The sequence below is a fragment of the Cucurbita moschata genome, unplaced genomic scaffold (assembly GCF_002738365.1).
Source record: "Cucurbita moschata cultivar Rifu unplaced genomic scaffold, Cmos_1.0 Cmo_Scf00052, whole genome shotgun sequence".
NCBI classification, from domain to species: domain Eukaryota; kingdom Viridiplantae; phylum Streptophyta; class Magnoliopsida; order Cucurbitales; family Cucurbitaceae; genus Cucurbita; species Cucurbita moschata.
The window spans coordinates 995,653-1,016,553 of record NW_019268568.1 but is presented as its reverse complement, the minus strand read 5'-3'; the positions used below and the strand labels follow the sequence as shown (position 1 = coordinate 1,016,553).

Below are 20,901 nucleotides of genomic sequence, written 5' to 3'. Positions count from 1 at the left end.
TTCTTCCACCGTTTCATGCTTATTTAGGTAGTAGCAATGAGATTCCCCAATATTATCCCAATAACAGCCAGGATTTTCATAAGAATGTGTCAACAAAAAGATATGCCGAACATTTGAGTGGTTTTAGCTGAAACAACTACTTTTGAAGTAACATAAAGAAAAGCAACCATTGGAGTGGAGAGTAAATAAAAAATGAGATTCCTCTTTTTTTTTTCCTTGCCTCCGAATCAAGCTATTTTGCACGAGAATTGCAATCTAATTATTTAAATTGAAACTATATATTTCAAAATATTTTTTACTTTATTTTGTCTCGATCCTTGGTTCAAACGAGTCACACATTTCCTCCTTTGTTTGTTGTGGGTCACGTCTCAACTAACAGGTGTTCAGCATTTTAAAAAGCTACGTCTAGTATGTACTCGTATGACATTTCAAAAGTCCAACTGATCTCCAAATAATTCAACCAAAGTAATATGAATTAGACCCTATGTGAGTCCAAATAGAAAAACTTTAGTGATGATCTTGTATGATGTTCTAAATTGCGTACCGATAGCCTAGGATAATGCTGGCATCCTCTATGACTGTAAGAAAAACTTAGATTTATATTTATATGCCAGCTTCAAAATGGCCTCTACTACATATCAAAACAGGTGCAAAATCGCCGGTGATTGCATTCAAGGATCTATGTCAAAAGCCACAATGCCATTTTTACATCCCTAACGCTCCTTGAAATATAATGTATGCAACAAAGCCAACAGAGAATGAGGCATATCTGTAAAGGGACAAGAATAATGAGAGAATGAGGCATATCTGTAAAGGGACAAGAAAACTCATTATGCAAATTCTAACTGTAATACTAAACAAATTAGTAATCAAAACTTAAGTGGAAGAAATCAGCGGCCTCCCCCCTTGTTCTGAGTTGATCATCTTTACACCCACATACATATTTCAGACAAATTACATCTGACATCCTATTTAGCTTATTCCAACACATACAAAGAATATTACAGCCCCATAAACTTTTACCTTTTCTTCTGAATTATTAACCAAAACCCAACTCATCGTTGGTATCCCATGGCTACTACAGGTATTCTAACCTTGTGTCCTCGACTGCCCTTCAATAGAACCTCGCCAAAACTATAGGTTCCGGTCAGTGATCGAGCCGTTAGAGTTACTGAGAATTTTCTCGATGAACCGGATCGTAATGTCATTGCTGGAGGACTTGTTTCTATGGCAATAGCAGGGTCCATTCTTGCAGTAATTGTATAGGTTTCTTCCTCAGCAACATTTGTTACTGTGCGAGTAACAGTCTTAGTTCCCACAAGATGGGCGATGGTAATTGATGGGGTGTTGAGGTTCCAGGGATGGCCCATGGTGAAGTTGCAAGGTGAGTTTGTGTGGTTGTGTATCTCGTGAACATTGATACCCGCCGTCGTGCACAAAAATCCCAAGTAATCTTCATAACCTGAGAATAAACAAGATTCGATATGAGCTGAGCCATTGCATACAGATTCGTAAAACTACTCCAGTACAGTAAATAATTCGACATGGAAACGACTTTTAAGTGCCATCAGCAGAAAAACTCAGAGGAAAAGACATGAAACTTTTTACTCTTATATGGACCTGTTCATTCTCATCATGCTCATTGTTCTTTTCCCTCATTTAGATCTCAAGAGAGGATAACCCATGAACCAATAATTAGATTATCCCAAGAGAGGATGGATTAAGCTGTCTCCTTTTAGTTCCTTTATTTTCCCCTTTTTGGATGAATTGAGTCTCCTTTTAGTGGCTTTGATCCGGTAGAGATCGGTGCTCAAAGTTAACCAACATGATTGATATGATAAGATAAGCAGCAAATGTATGGTTAAAACATCAAATTTAGATAGGGGAAGCAAAATGAACCTGCATCAAAGATGAGTCCCGGATCCAGTGCAGCTCTTGGGTTAACATGACCACTCCCATAATCAAAAGGTGTTGCAGATACCAGTTTCATGGCTTCTGTTTCAGAAAACTGTTGTGCTTTAAGAGGTCTTCCTGCTCTGTCCATTGTTGTTGAAGTTGTCATCAAAGCCGATTTGATGGCTGCAGGACTCCAGTTAGGATGCTTCTGTTTTACAAGAGCTGATATACCAGCTATATGCGGTGCTGCCATGCTGGTTCCAGAAATCATAGCGAATCCCTCTCCTGGAAGAATTGAACTGTTAGTATAAAGTATTTAATTTCAAAAACAAAATCAAGAACTCACAAAACTGAAGTTTGGCGCTCCTATAATACTGGAGAAGATGAGTAAGAATTAAAACAGTTTCTACTCTTTTTGAATCCTTTGTTCATAAAAAATGGGGCAAAAATTACAACACACTCTATTAAACGTTTTGACTTTGTTACTCTGCTTTTCTCTGTTTTTATTTATTTAGTTTCGAAGAGATAATTTTCACGTAGTTTTGAACTTTGAAATAAGCATGGTGGTTACAATATAAAGGAACATTAATAGTGAGATAAATGGATTTGATAATACTAACCAACATAGTTCGGCTCGTCGGTTCCATTTGGAGACCAAGCAGCCCAAATCAAAGAACCAGGAGCTAGAATATCTGGTTTGAGAAGGTCTGCATCCTGAAAGCTAAAATCTCTAATATTGGGCCCACGAGCAGAAAACAATGCTACCTCAGGAGCTGATTTGTATAATAAAGGCATCAAACCATCCCCAATGCTACCCACAGCATCAAAGCTCTTGACCCGACCGGTCCAGTCTCTGGGCGTAGAGGTGTTGTAGTAGTCTATAAGATCCTAAAAGTAAATTCCAGAGTGCGATATCACCAAATAGTAAGTGGACAATGGTAGAGAAGAAACAAGAAAGCATAAGGAAAAATCCAAATTCAAGAGTAGCTCCAGTGTTCTATACTATGGATATTATGATGTGCAGACCAAATCTAAGTATTTTCGAAGAGCAAGATGCATTAAAAATTACCATCGACTTGCTGACATCAGTTATAAGAATCCCAGGAATGCCAACAGGAACAGGGTCAAATTTAGATCCAGGAGAGATGTTTTCAACAGCAAGAACAAAGCCAGCTGCCCCAAGGGCTCTTGCTGTTTGAGAAACCTTCTTGATTGAAGCGGTACCAACAACAAAACTGAATGAATATCCACAAAGAAGAACTTTTCCTTCAACCAAACGTTTGTTTAGAACGTCAGGCCTTTGGCAGTCTGAAGGGCTGTACTTCGATACTGAAGAATCTAACAGAACGTCATTAGCTGCGACCAATGTGTATGTCCGATTAAAATGTGTAGCAGCTGCACAAAGCAACGAATTTTTGTCAATTCAAAACATTTCCAACAGAGTTTATCAGTGATTGCACATGAATGAATAACACCACCATTTGTCAATTGAAGGGTCGAGAATAGTGGTAAGAAAACTTTTGGATTCAACCAAGAAACATGAACTCAAAATTTAATGAGGTCATCTATATGAAAGATATTGAACATCCTAAAAAATTTCTTAAATACTAAATATTTTTAGGTTAAGCAACAGTGCTAGGTTTAAATTCACTGAACAAACAAGCAAAATAAGTTTTGGGGTGTTAATGAAATAGTATCATCACTAATCTGTCACACAAAGACTCTCCCTGATCATAATTTCAATAAAGCAACAAATTAATGTCAAAACCGTGAGTATGAGCTCCCAATCTTGAAAAATTAGCATATGTGAGACAACTACGATTCTTTGGAAAGCTGCAATACCAGGTCAAGTTGGTGAAACTTACGTGATAAACCAAGTCCAGCCAAAATTTTTCCATTACCAAGCGTCAGATGGTTTTTGTATCTTCTGTCGTCAATTGCAGCTGCCACAGTTGCTATCCATGGACTATACGACACCAAAGTTTTAGGAAATGGACCTCCATTTCCAGCAGCCTGTGCGACAAATACACCAGCCTTCACAGCTGAAAGAAGGGTCGCATCAAAAGGGTTTAAATATGTGATCTTGGTAGTTGCAGGAGGACTATTTGGCCCCACCGAAAGACTGAGAATATCGACCCCATCATGTACAGCCTGTTCACATGAGTTCATTGGATTAAATCATCCGAACAGAATTTTACGATTACGGGAAATTATCTCAAATCACATTAATAGAAAAGGAAGAATTTCTTTATTAATAAAAACAGTTGGGGAAGGGGATTGAACCTAGTGTTCATTACACAAACAATTTTCTTTATCAGCTATATTATCCTATGAAACAAACAAAGAACGAAGGAATGTGACTACAGGAAAAAATGTTCACATATTTTAGCAATACTGATGTGAATAGAGCAGATATTCATGTACCAAGCCGTTCATTTCCTGAGGAAGGAGCTGGACAGTGAAATAAGGAGAAATATAAAACAATTTTTTAATAAGCAACAAGTTGACTCCCGGAACACCAAATAAGAAAGCTGCGATTAAAGGTGTAATCTCTTAATTTTATACAGTATCTAAATTTTCAGAAGTAGTTGGATGTACACACCTGATCAATAGCTGCTACTACATCAGCAACAAATCCCCCAAAAATCCTGTAGAGAGCTTTATATACAGCAATTCTATGCATAGAAAATTCAAGTGAAACATTTAGAAGGAGAACGATACAGCTACTTTAAATTGAGCCATTTCTATCTCCCTCACCTAGCACGGGGAGCCATCCCACTTGCTTTACCAAATTCATAGCCATGCATTCTCACAGGGATTCCATTATTTCCAGCAGCAATTGCTGCTGTATGGCTGGTACAGTAAAGCATAAAGTGAATAAAAATATATATCATTCAAGTCCATAATAAAACGAACAAGGCAGATTTCAACTCGTTTCGTGTAAGAGGAGCATCTTTGCAACAGAGCGAAAAAGAAGGGGAAAATGATTAAAAATAAACATTTTAAATAATGCGTCCACGCCAATTCCAAAAATTTCTAGTAGAGTGTTTAGCGCAGGTGAGGCTTTAAGAATATGACTAAATCTAATATGAAAACACAGAGGCAAATAAATTAACAAAAAAAAGAAATTAATAAAAAAAGAACTTGTTAAAAAATGATAGAAGGGCCAACCTTCCATGTCCGTCACCATCCAAAGGAGATTCAAAATGAATAGCTGGATTAAATGCCCCAGCTGCTTTAGCAGCTTCTGCAAAATGTTGGGCTCCAACAATCTTTCCATTACAAAATTCCTTCTTAGTGTCAGGGTCTACTTCACATTTCCCTTTATACTTCAAACACGGCCCAAAAGGTTCGGTATTATATGTTGCAAAACTTGGATGATGTGGATAAATCCCGGAGTCCACAAATCCAATCACAATGTCCTCTCCAGCTCTGTCAAAGCCACCGCCGGTTGGCCATACGCCAGTTGGAAGGCCCAAAAACTCTGGCGTGTGTGTTGTTAGTTTTCTGACCTTCCAGTCCCTCTCAACAGATTTTACAATTGGTGTATGTCTTAGAGTCTCTGCCTACAAATGGAAGGGTTAATTACATGCAAGAGAAATACTTCTATTTTATGGGAAAAGACCAATTATTGCAACAAATGAGAAGGTACGAAGATTTCTCAAGTCTAACTAACCTGTTCGGGCGTGATGTCGACAGCAAATCCATTGATGAGATGCTTGTAACTATAGAGCTTCTTGAAGGATCCTCTCTCAAACAACATTCCAAGAAGCATGTCGTGTTTACTTTCGAGGTGACGAGCATAGGATGTCACAATTTCACTGCAAGAAACTTCCAAGTGTGAGATGCATAATATTCAACAACATCAAGCTGGTTAAATCTTTCAGAACAGCAAACTCCTTCAAAACTAAAAGGAAACAATTATTGATTTCAAGGATCATAAGAGAATATTTTCATAAGAAATAAAGGTAATCCTATTCCAAGAGCACCACTCATATAGAATGGACAATAAATCATTTATAAAATTAAAATGAAGTGTTTTTCTTCACCAACTTGCTACAGATATAATTTTTGCCCTTCCACACCAGACCAACTCCATGTGATCCTAATAATCAAGAGAACTGTTCACATTTTCCAATGATATAACCCTTAATGAATAATGATGGAGTAAATATGGAATCTTGAAGATTACTTCAATATCGATTATCAACAATAATATTTGAAAATCAAGTAGTGTGTATGTATGTATTTTGTTATCCATTAAAAGAAAGATGTACAATTATTAAATATGAAGAGTGGAGAATGTTTTAATGCATAGTAAAGTCCAGTTAGAAAAATAAAAAACTAATTGGGTCAAATTCTCGCTAAACCAAATATCCTAATTTTATTAAATACTTCACGTGTAATACATCTATACACGTAATAGCCTTCTTCAACTTAAAAGGGGATCACAAAGACCAGACAAGTCAAAACAAGGGGGGCCAAAGTTTGACAGCTCCCAAAATAATAAACTGAAATCCCTGTTGGAAAATGACGTTTCACAATACAAGAACCCACATGGAAAAGTCACAAAAAGGATAGAAAAAGCTCGAAAATTGCGTCAATTATTTAATGGTAGTAATGATTTTATTGCTGGAAAGCATTAGATGATAAACTTCAACCATGATTATGAACTTCAGTCATGAACATGACAAAGACAAAACATACACAACCACTAACAAATACAGAATTGAATTGTTGAAACCTGGTAGGGTCGATCTTTTCATTAGATTCCATTGCTGTGGCTTCAAACCCATCGAGATCACCTTTGTAACTCACAATAGGTTCTCCTTCAATGGTGACAATGTAAATTTCTGCCTTCCCAACAACAACAAGCACCAAAAACACAAGAACAGTGCACTGGAAATTCACCACCATTGTCTCCAGTGTCAAGAAGGTAACCTCAGAAATCCACCAGATCTGGATTAAAAAAAAAACCTTCAAAATCAACAGTAGAAACAAGAACTTTAAAATGAAAAAAAAAAAAAAAAAAAAACGGAGAGAGAATAAAAGAATACTAACAAACACCAAACATCTTTTTCATGGAAAAAAACAAATCAACCGAAAGAAAATAGTAATTCTAAACTTCAAGAAAAAGCAAGTGCGAGAAATTTCAAAAGAACCACTCACTCAGCAACCAAATGTAAATCACAACTTTTGCTCACCAAAGAAAAATAAAACACTCCAAGTAGTCACAGTAACAAGTAGAAGGATGCTGAAGAAGAATTAGAATAATACACAGAGAACCCAACCTTCAAAAACCAGAAACAGAGCTCAGAGAAAGACTTCAAACATCAATGGTAACCAATTACCAAACCAATAAGAATCAGAAAAGGAAAATCCAAAAAGAGATCAAAACGAAACAGAAGTTACAGAACATTGATTCCTGAGCTACCTCTGACAGTAAAATCAGAAATTCTAAATCCCGATGGACTCCATCAAAGCAAACGCAATCTAGGAAACACAGCAATAAATAAACAAATTGCAAGCAATCGAAACTAAGTTCATACAATTCGCGGAAAGCTCATTAAAGAAGAAAAAGGAAGAAGAAAAAAGTGAAGTAGACGCATACAGTGGAATGCGATCGGGAAAAGGAAGGGGAGATTCACATAGAGAGCAAAATTGGGACGGGATCAGCAATGAGGGATTGGAAATGGAGATTGATTGAGAGAAGGTAGAGCTAGGGTTTTGGTGAGTGAAGGAAGAAGAGAAGTGAAGCGCAGGTAGGTAGCTACCAGAGAAGAGGAGGAGGAGGAGGAGGAGGAGGAGGAGAGAGGAGGATCATGAAGAGAGTCACAGACTACAAAACCTTTGGACCGATTGGTCAATTAATGCCAAATTTTCTTTTCTTTTTCTTACCTCTCCACATTTTCTGAAGAAATACAGAGAGAGATTGGCGCCAAAAGTGTCCGACAATTGTGATGAAATTACGGAATTGTCCTTCGATGGTCATTCGAGCGTTCACTCTCATAATGCAATCGTAACATAACCTTAGCGTCTTTCTGAGTTTAGGGTAAGGTTGATTGTGTGGTACTTCACTACACACGGCCCACACACGTGCACATGGACCCACCAAGCAAACTCATATACATACCCTTTGGGTTTAGCTTGGTCAAGCACAATGCATTAATGTGTCGCCATGTGCCACAGAAAATGAAAGGTCTGCATGATATCATGGTGAACATATATATTGAAAGTATGCATCCGTACTAACATAACATAATAGGAAAGTATCCCGATGCATTTATCCATGAGAAGACATCATATAATAGTATTTCATTTCATTCACAAGTGTGGCACGTGTCGAGATGAAACTTAACATGGGAAGCAGGTTTCATTTCATTCCCTGAAACGATATAAAAAAGGTATCGAGTTGCCAAGTCGAGCCGAGATGAGCCACCAATTGAGTTGAAATGAGTCACGACTGGAAGCAGGACACATGTGTGGCACGTGCAGTGCTGAGGAGTGCAAGTCATCATTCGAGTCGAGGTCTGGACTCCGAGTCGGGTCATTGGGTCGCGGGTTGCATTTGAGGACTGAAAGGGTTTTCGTGCACTCAATACGAATCGTGAACTATTGGGTTGTGGGCTGAAGCTGTTGAAATATCATCACTAGCCCAATAGAGTCAAGCCCAATAATTGTACTAGCCCAATAGAGTCAAGCCTAATTGTACGAGCCCAGTATATTTATTTTAGTAGAGATTTTAGGAGAAAGAGATGTAGATATTTTAGGAGAAAGATTCAATTTGTTAGGTCTAGATTCAAATCGGTTAGGTCTAGATTTAGATTGGTTAAATATAGATTGTTTACTCTTAGTATAAATACCCCCACCCTACCTAGGTTATTCATTCAAGAAATCCAAAAACAATAAAAAGCAAAAGTATTCTACAGAGTGTCTTGTATTCTCTTCTCGATTGGCCTTAATAAAGAGTGCGAGTGTTTCCCACAGTGAGTTGTGTTCAACATTTGGTATCAGAGCGAGGTTAGTGTAGGTTATCTGATCTCTTGGAATCCTTAGTATGCTCTGTGGTTGCAGCTCTGCCTGATCTTCCACATCAGAAACGATTTCTTGAGATTAGTGGTGAGTGAGTTTCTTTTGTGTCGTGAGAAGTCTGTGACTCTGCAAGTCTTGTGTCAAAAGAACTTGTTTGGTATTACTGAGGTATGGCCAACACGATGAGTGATTTCCAAATCGTTGGAGGAATTAAGAAACTCAACAACAACAACTACAACACGTGGGCAACATGCATGATGTCCTATTTACAAGGACAGGATCTTTGGGAGATCGTTGGCGGGTGTGAAACTACGCCGCCAGAGGAGGATTCTAACGACGCCTTGCGCAAATGGAGAATCAAAGCAGGCAAAGCAATGTTTGCCTTGAAGACCACCATCGGAGAAGAGATGTTAGAACATATTTGGGATGACAAGACACCGAAAGAAGCATGGGACACATTCGTGATGTTGTTCTCAAAGAAGAATGATACGAGGCTACAACTTCTGGAGAATGAGTTGTTGTCAATTTCACAACGTGATATGACGATTGCTCAGTACTTCCACAAGGTCAAATCGATCTGTCGGGAGATTACTGAACTAGACCCAAAGTCCGCCATTGTAGAATCTCGAATGAAGAGGATTATAATCCACGGATTGCGACCAGAATATCGAAGCTTCATTGCTGCTGTACAAGGATGGCCCACTCAACCATCACTGGTAGAGTTCGAAAATTTGTTAGCCAGCCAAGAAGCCATGGCTAAACAAATGGGAGGCTTCACATTGAAGGGTGAAGAAGCACTCTACACGAGTGAAAGTCAGAGCAATAATAGGCCGTCTACCAGACGTGGATACAATGGTGACAAAAGAAGAAGCCACCAAGGGATTGCACAACCTGAGAGAGCTCAGAAGAACGACAACAAGAGTTTTCAAAGAACGAGATTTGGTGGTATTTGCTATAACTGCGGGAAAAAGGGCCATATGTCTAGAGATTGTTGGTCCAGGAAAAAGTCCATTGAAAACAATGTGGCAATATCCAAAAAGAAGATAGAAGATGAATGGGATGCAGAGGTACTATGTCCCATAGAAGAAGACGAGCTAGCACTCATGGCGACAATGGAAGACCATATCAACTATGAGAATGACTGGATCGTTGATTCAGGATGTTCAAATCACATGACTGGCGATCAGAGAAAATTGCAAGACAAGAAAGAGTACAAAGGAAGTCGTATGGTACGTACAGCAAATAACACACAGTTATCAATTGCTCAAATCGGCAATACGACAATCATGCCTGGCAATAAGTCTGATACAGTGTCGCTACATAATGTTTATCATGTACCGGGTATAAAGAAGAACTTGTTGTCAGTGTCACAACTAACAACATCAGGAAGCTATGTCTTGTTTGGGCCAGAAGATGTAAAAGTTTATCAAGATGTTAAGATAATAGGAAAGCCGACGATAGAAGGACGAAGAGTGGAGTCTGTCTACGTTCTATCTGCAGAATCTGCCTATGTTGACAAGACCCGAAAGAATGAGACGACAGATCTATGGCATGCAAGATTGGGACATATTAGCTACCATAAGTTGAAGCTGATTATGGAGAAATCTATGCTCAAAGGTCTACCACAACTGGAAGTCAAAACAGACGTTGTCTGCGCTGGATGTCAGTATGGTAAAGCTCATCAATTACCATACAAAGAGTCAAGTTTCAAAGCAAAGAAACCATTAGAGTTAGTTCACTCTGATTTGTTCGGCCCAGTCAAACAAGCATCGATCAGCGGAATGCGGTATATGGTGACATTTATTGACGACTACTCAAGATATGTGTGGATTTTCTTTATGAAAGAAAAGTCTGACACGTTCTCAAAGTTTCAAGAATTCAAGATGATGGTCGAAGGAGAAGTAGGAGCGAAGATTCGTTGTCTACGTTCAGACAATGGCGGAGAATACACGTCAGATGAGTTCGATCAATATTTACACGAGTGTGGGATACGACGTCAATTTACATGTGCCAACACGCCACAACAAAATGGTGTAGCAGAAAGAAAGAATCGACACCTTGCAGAAACCTGTCGAAGCATGTTACACGCAAAGAACGTTCCAGGAAGATTTTGGGCTGAAGCTATGCGAACTGCTGCCCATGTGATCAACAAGCTTCCTCAACCAAAGCTAGGGTTCGTCTCACCATTTGAGATACTATGGGATATGAAACCTACAATTAGTTACTTCCGAGTATTTGGCTGTGTTTGCTATGTATTTGTGCCTGACCATCTACGTAGCAAGTTTGACAAGAAAGCAGTCAAGTGTGTATTTGTTGGATACGACAATCAAAGAAAAGGATGGAGGTGCTGTGATCCAACAAGTGGAAAATACTATACATCAAGAGATGTAGTTTTTGATGAAGCATCTACATGGTGGTTCTCGGAGAAGAAAGTCTTATCAGATTCAAACATTGAAGAAATTCTACAACAGAAGCTGGGGGAGCAAACTACACAAATTCAATCAAATGTCGATGCATCTGAAAATCCAAGCGACATTGATATTGACAAGCAGGAGGTGACTCAATCAAGCGAATCTGATAAAAATGAAACAACACATCAACAACTTAGGCGATCAAATAGAATCCGAAGGCCAAATCCTAAGTATGCAAATGCAGCTATTGTAGAAGATAGAGTTTACGAACCAGAGACATATGAAGAAGCATCACAAAACTCGGTTTGGCAGAAAGCGATGGAGGAAGAAATTATAGCCTTGGAGCATAATCAAACTTGGGAACTAGTGCCAAGACTAGGAGATATCAAACCCGTCTCTTGCAAGTGGGTCTATAAAATAAAGCGTCGACCGGATGGATCAATCGAGAGATACAAGGCTCGACTCGTGGCTCGAGGATTTTCTCAACAATATGGACTAGATTATGATGAAACATTCAGTCCAGTGGCAAAGATTACTACCGTACGAGTTCTGCTAGCACTCGCAGCAAGTAAAGATTGGAAACTGTGGCAAATGGATGTGAAGAATGCCTTCTTGCACGGAGAGCTAGACAGGGAGATTTATATGAACCAACCAAAGGGATTTGAGAGTGCAGCTAATCCTAATTATGTATGCAAGCTTAGAAAAGCTCTTTATGGACTGAAACAAGCACCGAGAGCTTGGTATGGTAAGATTGCTGAATTTCTTACCCAAAGTGGTTATTCAGTTGCGCATGCAGACTCAAGCCTATTCATCAAAGAAAGAGAAGGAAATTTGACAATTGTGTTGGTCTACGTGGACGATTTGATTATCACCGGGGACGATGAAAGAGAAATTTATCAAACAAGAGAAAATTTATCAATACGCTTTCAGATGAAAGAGCTAGGAGAGCTTAAACACTTCTTAGGCCTAGAAGTTGATCGCACAGATGAAGGACTGTTTCTCTGCCAACAAAAGTATACCAGAGACATGCTTCAGAAGTTCAACATGTTAGAGTGCAAGCAAGTTTCAACACCGATGGAGATAAATGCCAAGATTTGTGCACATGAAGGCAAAGAGTTGAACGATGAAACAACGTACCGACAACTAGTAGGTAGTCTTATCTACCTAACTTTAACTCGACCTGATATCTCGTATGCAGTTGGGGTTATGAGTCGATACATGCAAAGTCCAAAGAAGCCTCATCTGGATGCAGCTCGACGGATCTTGAGATATATCAAAGGTACAATCGACTATGGTCTTTTGTACAAAAGAAGCAAAGACTGCAAGCTAGTTGGATACTGTGATGCTGACTATGCAGGAGACCACGATACTCGGAGGTCAACCACTGGGTATGTGTTCAAGTTTGGTTCGGGAACAATTTCTTGGTGTAGCAAGAGACAACCAACAGTATCATTATCAACTACAGAAGCAGAGTATAGAGCAGCGGCTGGAGCAGCCCAGGAAAGTACATGGCTAAAACTCTTGATGGAAGATTTGCACCAGAAAATTGACTATCCAATATCACTTCTTTGCGACAACCAATCTGCGATTCGCCTTGCAGAAAATCCAGTGTTTCATGCTAGAACAAAGCATGTGGAGGTGCACTACCATTTCATTAGAGAGAAGGTCCTAAAGGAAGAAATTGAGATGCAGCAGATCAAGACAGATGACCAAGTGGCAGACTTGTTTACAAAAGGGTTGAATACTAGCAAACATGAGAGCTTTCGCTGTCAGCTCAACATGATGCAGCGAATGAGGACTAGTGCTGAGGGGGAGTGTTGAAATATCATCACTAGCCCAATAGAGTCAAGCCCAATAATTGTACTAGCCCAATAGAGTCAAGCCTAATTGTACGAGCCCAGTATATTTATTTTAGTAGAGATTTTAGGAGAAAGAGATGTAGATATTTTAGGAGAAAGATTCAATTTGTTAGGTCTAGATTCAAATCGGTTAGGTCTAGATTTAGATTGGTTAAATATAGATTGTTTACTCTTAGTATAAATACCCCCACCCTACCTAGGTTATTCATTCAAGAAATCCAAAAACAATAAAAAGCAAAAGTATTCTACAGAGTGTCTTGTATTCTCTTCTCGATTGGCCTTAATAAAGAGTGCGAGTGTTTCCCACAGTGAGTTGTGTTCAACAGAAGCTGCGTGTTCAAGTAACGAGCCACCAAGGTCATCGAGAGAGGTGATCAAAGTCTTCGTATTGTTATTATTATTTTACTATTTTCCTTTAAAAAAAATTAAGAATAAAAATTCAAATAAAATGAAACTCAAAATATAGGAATCAAACGGGTATTTTAACATTATTCCTTTCAAGCTTGATTCCGCCTTTAGACTCGTTACGTTGTTCGATGTAATTCAAATTTATGTTTTGTGAATACATCAACAATATTGTGTTAGACAAATTTTCTACAATCACCTAATAGTTCGGGTTGATGGATAAGAGAAGGTCGCAACACATCTCCATCACTATTTGCCATCGAAGTTGATAAATTAGGTTCTTATTAAATATAACGTTCAAAGATAATTTTTATCTCTTGAATTTCATGTCAGCATCTCAATCCAAACTAAACATAACCAAAAAAGAAACGAGTAAAATAAGATTAAGTCAATGTACTTTTATTTATTTTTTTATTTTTATTTTTTTGGTACAAGACAAAAATTTTAATGATTTAAATTCTTAATATAATTTTTTTTTTTTATACACTAAAAGTTAAATGGGTAATAAATCAATTATGATAAACCAATGATGAGTATTTTTTTTTTTTCTTCTATTGCAAATACTTGGCCGTTAATGGCAGTCAAAAAGTTAAAAAAGGAAAAGAGAATGAGAATAAAAAATAGCAGTAAAAAAGTAAAGAGTAAATATGACTATGTTTGAACAGAATGTTATAAAAAGGAAAAGGCCAAGGGTAATTTGGACCATTTCTCCATCATAAATCAAATTACTAAATTGACCTTTCATAATTTTTTTTAAAAGTAGGTGATTCAATATAAATTTATTTAAAATAAAAAATGTTTAATCTTACGCTGTTATGATTGAGTTACTGAAACGAAAGATGCATCTTAATTTTTAATTATTTTAAGTCTCTCATTTAAATGTAGTCTTGATTTATTCATACAATCATTGATATTTGAAAGGGTATCTAATGTTTTGTCTATACTCGAATTCATAAAGTATCACCCCCAATTTGTTTATAAAGTTTTTGGAAGATACAAAATAATAATAAATAGTTAATTAATTAATTAAATTTTTAAATAATTTCTTTATATATATTATAAATTTATAATAATTTATATTATATCTTATCCCGATATACTCTCACGTGGATTGTTGCATTTATTGCCTTGAATTTTGCAATAATAGGGACGTTGAAAGGGCTGATTAAAAAAAAAAAATTATATCAGTTCTTTCTATTTCTATTTTTATTTTCTTAAAAATTTTACATTTATTTAAAAAAAAAAATTAAACCATTGCTTCTAGAAAATATAATTCTAGACCGAGACTACATAATTTTTGAACATTTTTTAAATAGTTTAATAAAATTTTGTCGTCAAATTATATATAAAAAATGTCTACTTTGTAATTAAAATTACTAAAATATTAACACGTGAAGCTCTAGAAATCGTCTTGTTCGCATCATTGACTTACAAGGTGTCCTCATCGGCTTCAACATCGATTTTGGCTCGCTTACTCAACGTCACAACTCTAATGCATTGTGTTTCTATTTGTAGTTGGTTTATGATCGCTATGTGACGCTTGATCACTGTTATGTTCGTCGTCCATCACTCATATTTCTCATCTCTTGTCACTGATATATGGATGTTACGTGACACTGATATATGCTACAAGGTTATCATACAACTGAACCAATTTTTTACCTTCTAATCTCTTATTGGGATCAGGGTTTTGATTTTGACTTACAAGCTGGATGGTCGGTGTCTCTATGTGGAAATTACAATCAAGCTTGATGATCATAATTTAGGGCAAATCCCGAGTTAGTGTTCCACTTTGTAAAAACAAATTCGTATGTTGATTTACGTTCTCAAACTTTGTGTGTTTATGCATATCTAACTCGATCAGCGATTACTTACATACTCACAATTTCCAAACCATTTTTCACGTAAAGGCAATGACGTGATGGGGTGTGATGAAAAGGATTCGTTTTCGATACGTGAACCATTATATTTTTTTTTTTCAACCAATCGGCTATGTTGACAAATTTTTTTTGAAGGGTCAATTATCAGAAAAATAAATAAAATAATTGCAATAATGTGCTTTGGATTCCGACCGCGTGGAGCATTATGGCCATAGAAATTAAATAAACGACAGAATGAGACAGTATTATGGGCTCTATATTTCGTTGTCCTTTTTTTTCCTTTCGAGGTCAAATTTGTCATTTCACTCTCCCATATTTTTGTTACTTATCACTTGATTTCAAGCTTTAATCATATTTTTAAATGGTTAAATTATTATTTTCTATGTTTTAATTATGTTTTTAGAAATTGAAAATTTAATTCAAAAAATATTATTTTTTGTTAAAATAAAATGAAAATTGACTCCTAAATTAATGTGCAAAAATAATTATTCACATAACCACGTATGAATAGATTGGGTAAATTATTTTAATGGTAAAATAATAATAATAATTTCCATTAAAAATAACCGAATATAATTATAAAATTTATTTCAAAAGGACAAATAAAGTGTATTTTGTATAAAATTTATGGAAAATGTAAAAATTAAATAAAAAAAATCAAAATACAAACATGAAGATGATAAATATTAATAAAATTGAAACATATCACATGCCTACACTGTAAAGATAAAATTATATTTCTTTTGATTCTTTTGTTTTTTTAAAAACGAATATAATACAAATTAATTTAATATTTATTTATTTTTACTGAAATTAGATTAAAAAAAATATTAAAAGTTTATTGAGAAATGTGTAAAATTAGTTGCGATCTGTGAACAGTTTAATTTGGATGCAATTATTAGAATAAGAGTAAATAATGGGTCGCTGTCCGTACAATCCTTCGCCAATCACGGGATCACGGCCTGTGACTTTATCATTGCTTTCCGATTTCCTTATTTTATTTCTAATTATAAATTTCACTCTAAAATTTTAACTTTATCAATTTAAATATCAAACTTTCTCCATTAAATTTTTGTTCTTTATCTCAGTTAAATTTTTTTTTGACGTATTAGAGCGGTACATAATCATTTAACACAATCTATGGCGAGCAAGTGACATGATGAGTGCATTTGTAAGGAGGGGCCGTGCGAAATACATGGACATGCGATGTTGTGGCTATGAGAGGTAGTGTGACGTGGGCCTTGGTGATAGCGTGTGGGCGGAGATGTAGTGTGAAAAAAGAAAAAAAAAATAACCCTGGTTGGATAATGAAAGTCTCACATCTGCTAATTTAGGGAATGATCATGAGTTTATAATCAAATAATACTCTCTCTATTGGGATGAGGCCTTTTGGGAAAGTCCAAACCAAAACCACGAGAGCTTATGCTCAAAGTGGACAATATCATACTATTGTGGAGAGTCGTGTTTGTCTAACAACCCTAAAACAGAAGTTTGCGTTTTTTATTTTTTTTTATATGGGATCAATTCAATTTAGGTTGAACTGAACCAATTCGGTTCCAAAAAAGATAACCTTAACCTAATCCAAAGTGTTGTCTAATCCAACCTAGTTTTTGTGATTCGAGTTGAGTTGGTTGGGTTCTCGAGTTCGATGAACATCCCTATTAGGATTTGATGCATAGTACTTTGCACACAATCCACACACATGCTTATGAATCCACTAGTCGGACTTGTTAACATACCCTCTAAACCTAACTATAGATAATCGCATGCTCACACTGCTGAAACTGACACACAAAAAAAACACCAATAATACTGTAGTGTCCCGTAAATCATGTAACTGACACACAAGTTACTCTCGGGTTCCTCCAAAATTAGAATTCCTCTAAAATTAGAAAAACCAAATAATCATAATAATAAAAGAAAAAAAAAAGTATTATTTGTGATGTGAATTATCCAATTTGTCCCATCTTAAATGGGAGCACATGCTTATACCTCCAAAACCCTTCTCCTCACCTTTCATTTTCCAACCCCATATTTATAGAATATGTCACCATCTTCAATATTTTTATTTTTTTACTATCATTTTTAAATTAATCTAATAAATAATAATAATTTTTTTTTAAAAAAAAACTATTAAGAAAGTCAATCCAAAATGATTTAAAAACATGATAATACATAATTAAATTGATGAAATCCAAATAAATAATAATAATGTATTTACTATTGGACCAACTTCATTAGAACTAATTGATTATTAGTAATACAATAATAATGAATAAGAAAGTAGTATTATTAGTTATAAGAATTCAAAGTTTTAATAATTATTAAAAATTAGATCAAAATTTTGAGAAAAGGAAAAGGACTTCTCCTTTACTAATGTCACAAAAAGGCAATGGACTTTATTATTTTTATAAAATTGAAAAAAAAATCATACCATTTGAGTTAACTTATTATTATTATTATTATTATTTATAATTGAACTGTGACAATGCTCTGCTCTACTAATTGAGCTATACCGGCCATTTTTGACACATTATCTTTATTTATTTTCATAGCAGATTTGAACCGGTAACACAAAGATTTTGAATCCTCTGTTCTACTAATTGAGATATACTGGCTATTTCCTTTCCATTTTTGACACATTATCTTTATTTATTTTCATAGCAGATTTGAACCGGTAACACGAACATTTTTGACACATTATCTTTATTTATTTTCATAGCAGATTTGAACCGGTAACACGAAGATTTTGAGTCCTCTGCTCTACTAACTGAGTTATACTGACTATTTCCTTTCCGACACATTAGACGTATTTTCATAGCAGATTTGAACCGGTAACACAAAGGATTTTGAGTCCTCTGCTCTACTAACTGAGCTATACTGACTATTTTCTTTCCGACACATTAGACGTATTTTCATAGCAGATTTGAACCGGTTACACGAAGATTTTGAGTCTTCCGCTCTACCGACTGAGTGATACTAGCCATTTCCTTTTCGACACATTAGACGTATTTTCAATAGCAGATTTGAATTGGTTACACGAAGATTTTGAGTATTCCGCTCTACCGACTGAGTGATACTAGCCATTTCCTTTCCGACACATTAGACGTATTTTCAATAGCAGATTTGAACCAGTAACACGAAGATTTTCAGTCCTCTGCTCTACCAACTAAGCTATACCGACCATTTCTGACACATTATCCTTATTTATTTTCATAGCAAACCGGTGAGACGAAGATTTTGAGTCCTCTGCTACCATTTCCTACACATTATCCTTATTTTCAATAGCAGTCAAGAAATGATACATGAATGGGCATGAGTTGTCACAAATGGTGTTGGGGTGAGGTTTGGATCGGTGGATTATGGGCCGATCACACTTCCAATGAATAAGCAATATGTAGAGAAGTTACTACACATCTAATTTTGTCCGGACTAAAACTTGAGACTAAGGTCATAAATGATAAGTCCTAAACATGATTGCATCTAATTGGACTGGTTGACCCAGTAATGAGGTTACTCACGGGTTATTTCTTAAAATACTCAAGTCACGTGCTACTCTTATTTTTAAGGTAAAGATAAGGCATCATATAATTAAAAATCCGTCACTTGGCAAACACGCATATATAATTAAAAACCGTAGCCAGAATAGATCGTGGTTCATATTCGAAAAGTACATGACATAATATACATCAAGCAATCATGTGACCAAGCGTACAACATGATCACTTACCACAATAATTGTTTAAAAATAGTTGAGTACTTTTGTCGAACAAACTATAGCTTAGACTTAATCTAACGGGATTCGAATTCCTCCATCAACTCTCTCAGCATCAATAAAGTCGATATATTTCACCTAAAATCCTTTTGAATCAACTTAAAATCAAAGAAAACTCAATTAAATCACGCTAAAATAGGATAAAAACTAACCTTGGATGAACTATATCGAAAATCAAACTAAACTAGGTCAAAAACAGTTCAATAGGTTTTTTAGCTTTCAATTTTTATGCTGGAGTGTATACAGATTGGAGAAATCTTTTAGTTCAAAATTGGTGACCCGAGCCATCAAAATAGATTTTACAATCCAACTCAATCTAACCTTCTATTTTCAAGTTGAATTGGATTGTTAGGTTGTTTTTTTTTTAAATTATGTAATAAATTTCTATTTTTCGATAATATATGTTATATTAATAACTAAAATCTCATAAATATCAAATATTCACAAGTCATAAGCATTACTAATAATCGTTCCAAACGTTAAACATTCTTAATTTTCATAAATATCTTAAAAGTAGAATTTGAGTTCTTTTTTTCATTAAAATAACAAAATTATATAATAAAGTTACAAAATGGAAAGAGCTTAGGGCCCAATCTTTGTTTTTAATTAAAAAAAAAAAAAAAAAAAAAAACCCACATAATATTTGTGGGTTCCTACAAATTTTTCAAAAGCCATTTTTCAAAATTCACCCATGGTGATGTGATGGAAAAAGTTGGTAAAAGATTACAACTTTTAGGGTTTATGAGCGTTTTGAACGAATCAAAAGCTTGTAAAGTAAATAAAAGAAAAGGTGTTTCGGGTAATTTTGCTTTTCATTAAACAGTTAGATTACTGTTGAAAATGTTGTGAATGAGAATCTGATGTTTCCCACATCTGTAATGATATGATATTATTTACTTTGGACATACGTTCTCGTAATTTTGTTTTTTTTGTTTAATTAAAAAAATTTCGTATAAATAGAGGCAATTGTCTCGTGAATCTTCTTCTTTTCCAACGAGTATGAAATTTTGATTTCATTCCTTTTATATATATATATATTTGTCTACTCTTTTCTAAGCGAACTCTTCTTCTTTATAACATATCTGATATGAACCAAGAGACATCAATCATACAATATGCTTCAATGAAGATGAGAAGAAAATATTGTTGAAATTATCAAAAAATATTTCAAGTCATGCTACATTGAAGAAGAATGAAGTTTCATGTTATAAATTTCGGGTGGATTACAATTTAGAGTTATTGTATTTATTTTAAGACTTTTTATTTTTACAATTACATAATGGTTAATTATGGTCATTAAGTATGAATGTTACAACTCTTGAATGCTTTTATTTTGAGGTATAAAGTCATGTATGTTATATTTGTAGGTAGACTTGGAAAATCGAGTAAAATGAGCCTTTGTGCTTTTCTTTAGCCAATGACTAAGTTTCTTTGCAATTCTACGTAGTTTAGGTTGCATGTAAGATCATTCAAGCTCGACATGATCAATCTTGCTTGTGGAGTGATTCGAATCTCAATCAAGTGTTCTTGCCTTGAGATATTTGATCAACAAGAATCGTTCAAGCTAGACATGATCGATCTTGCTTGTGGAGTGATTCGAATCTCAAACAATGTTCTTGCCTTGAGATATTCGATCAACAAGG

The 20,901-nt window shown here is 35.5% G+C and overlaps 1 protein-coding gene across 3 annotated transcripts; it reads right to left on the bottom strand.

Annotated features, from left to right (window-relative positions):
• Nucleotides 1–810: 810 nt before the first annotated feature.
• LOC111436195 (subtilisin-like protease SBT2.5) lies at nt 811–7,784 on the bottom strand. Of its 3 annotated transcripts, XM_023073922.1 has the most exons (12): nt 7,508–7,784; nt 7,331–7,389; nt 6,641–6,855; nt 5,573–5,717; nt 5,068–5,462; nt 4,654–4,749; nt 4,499–4,571; nt 3,762–4,047; nt 2,966–3,291; nt 2,517–2,784; nt 1,900–2,181; nt 1,056–1,462 (listed from the first exon to the last, which is right to left on the bottom strand). In XM_023073922.1, exons 3-12 carry the CDS (start codon nt 6,811–6,813, stop codon nt 1,056–1,058), a joined length of 2,451 nt encoding a protein of 816 aa, XP_022929690.1. In that variant the 5' UTR covers nt 6,814–6,855; nt 7,331–7,389; nt 7,508–7,784. The 3 variants fall into 3 exon arrangements, with proteins under 3 accessions (XP_022929691.1, XP_022929690.1, XP_022929689.1); XM_023073921.1 differs by lacking the exon at nt 7,331–7,389; XM_023073923.1 differs by lacking the exons at nt 7,331–7,389; nt 7,508–7,784 and having other exon boundaries at nt 811–1,462; nt 6,641–6,813.
• Nucleotides 7,785–20,901: the final 13,117 nt, after the last annotated feature.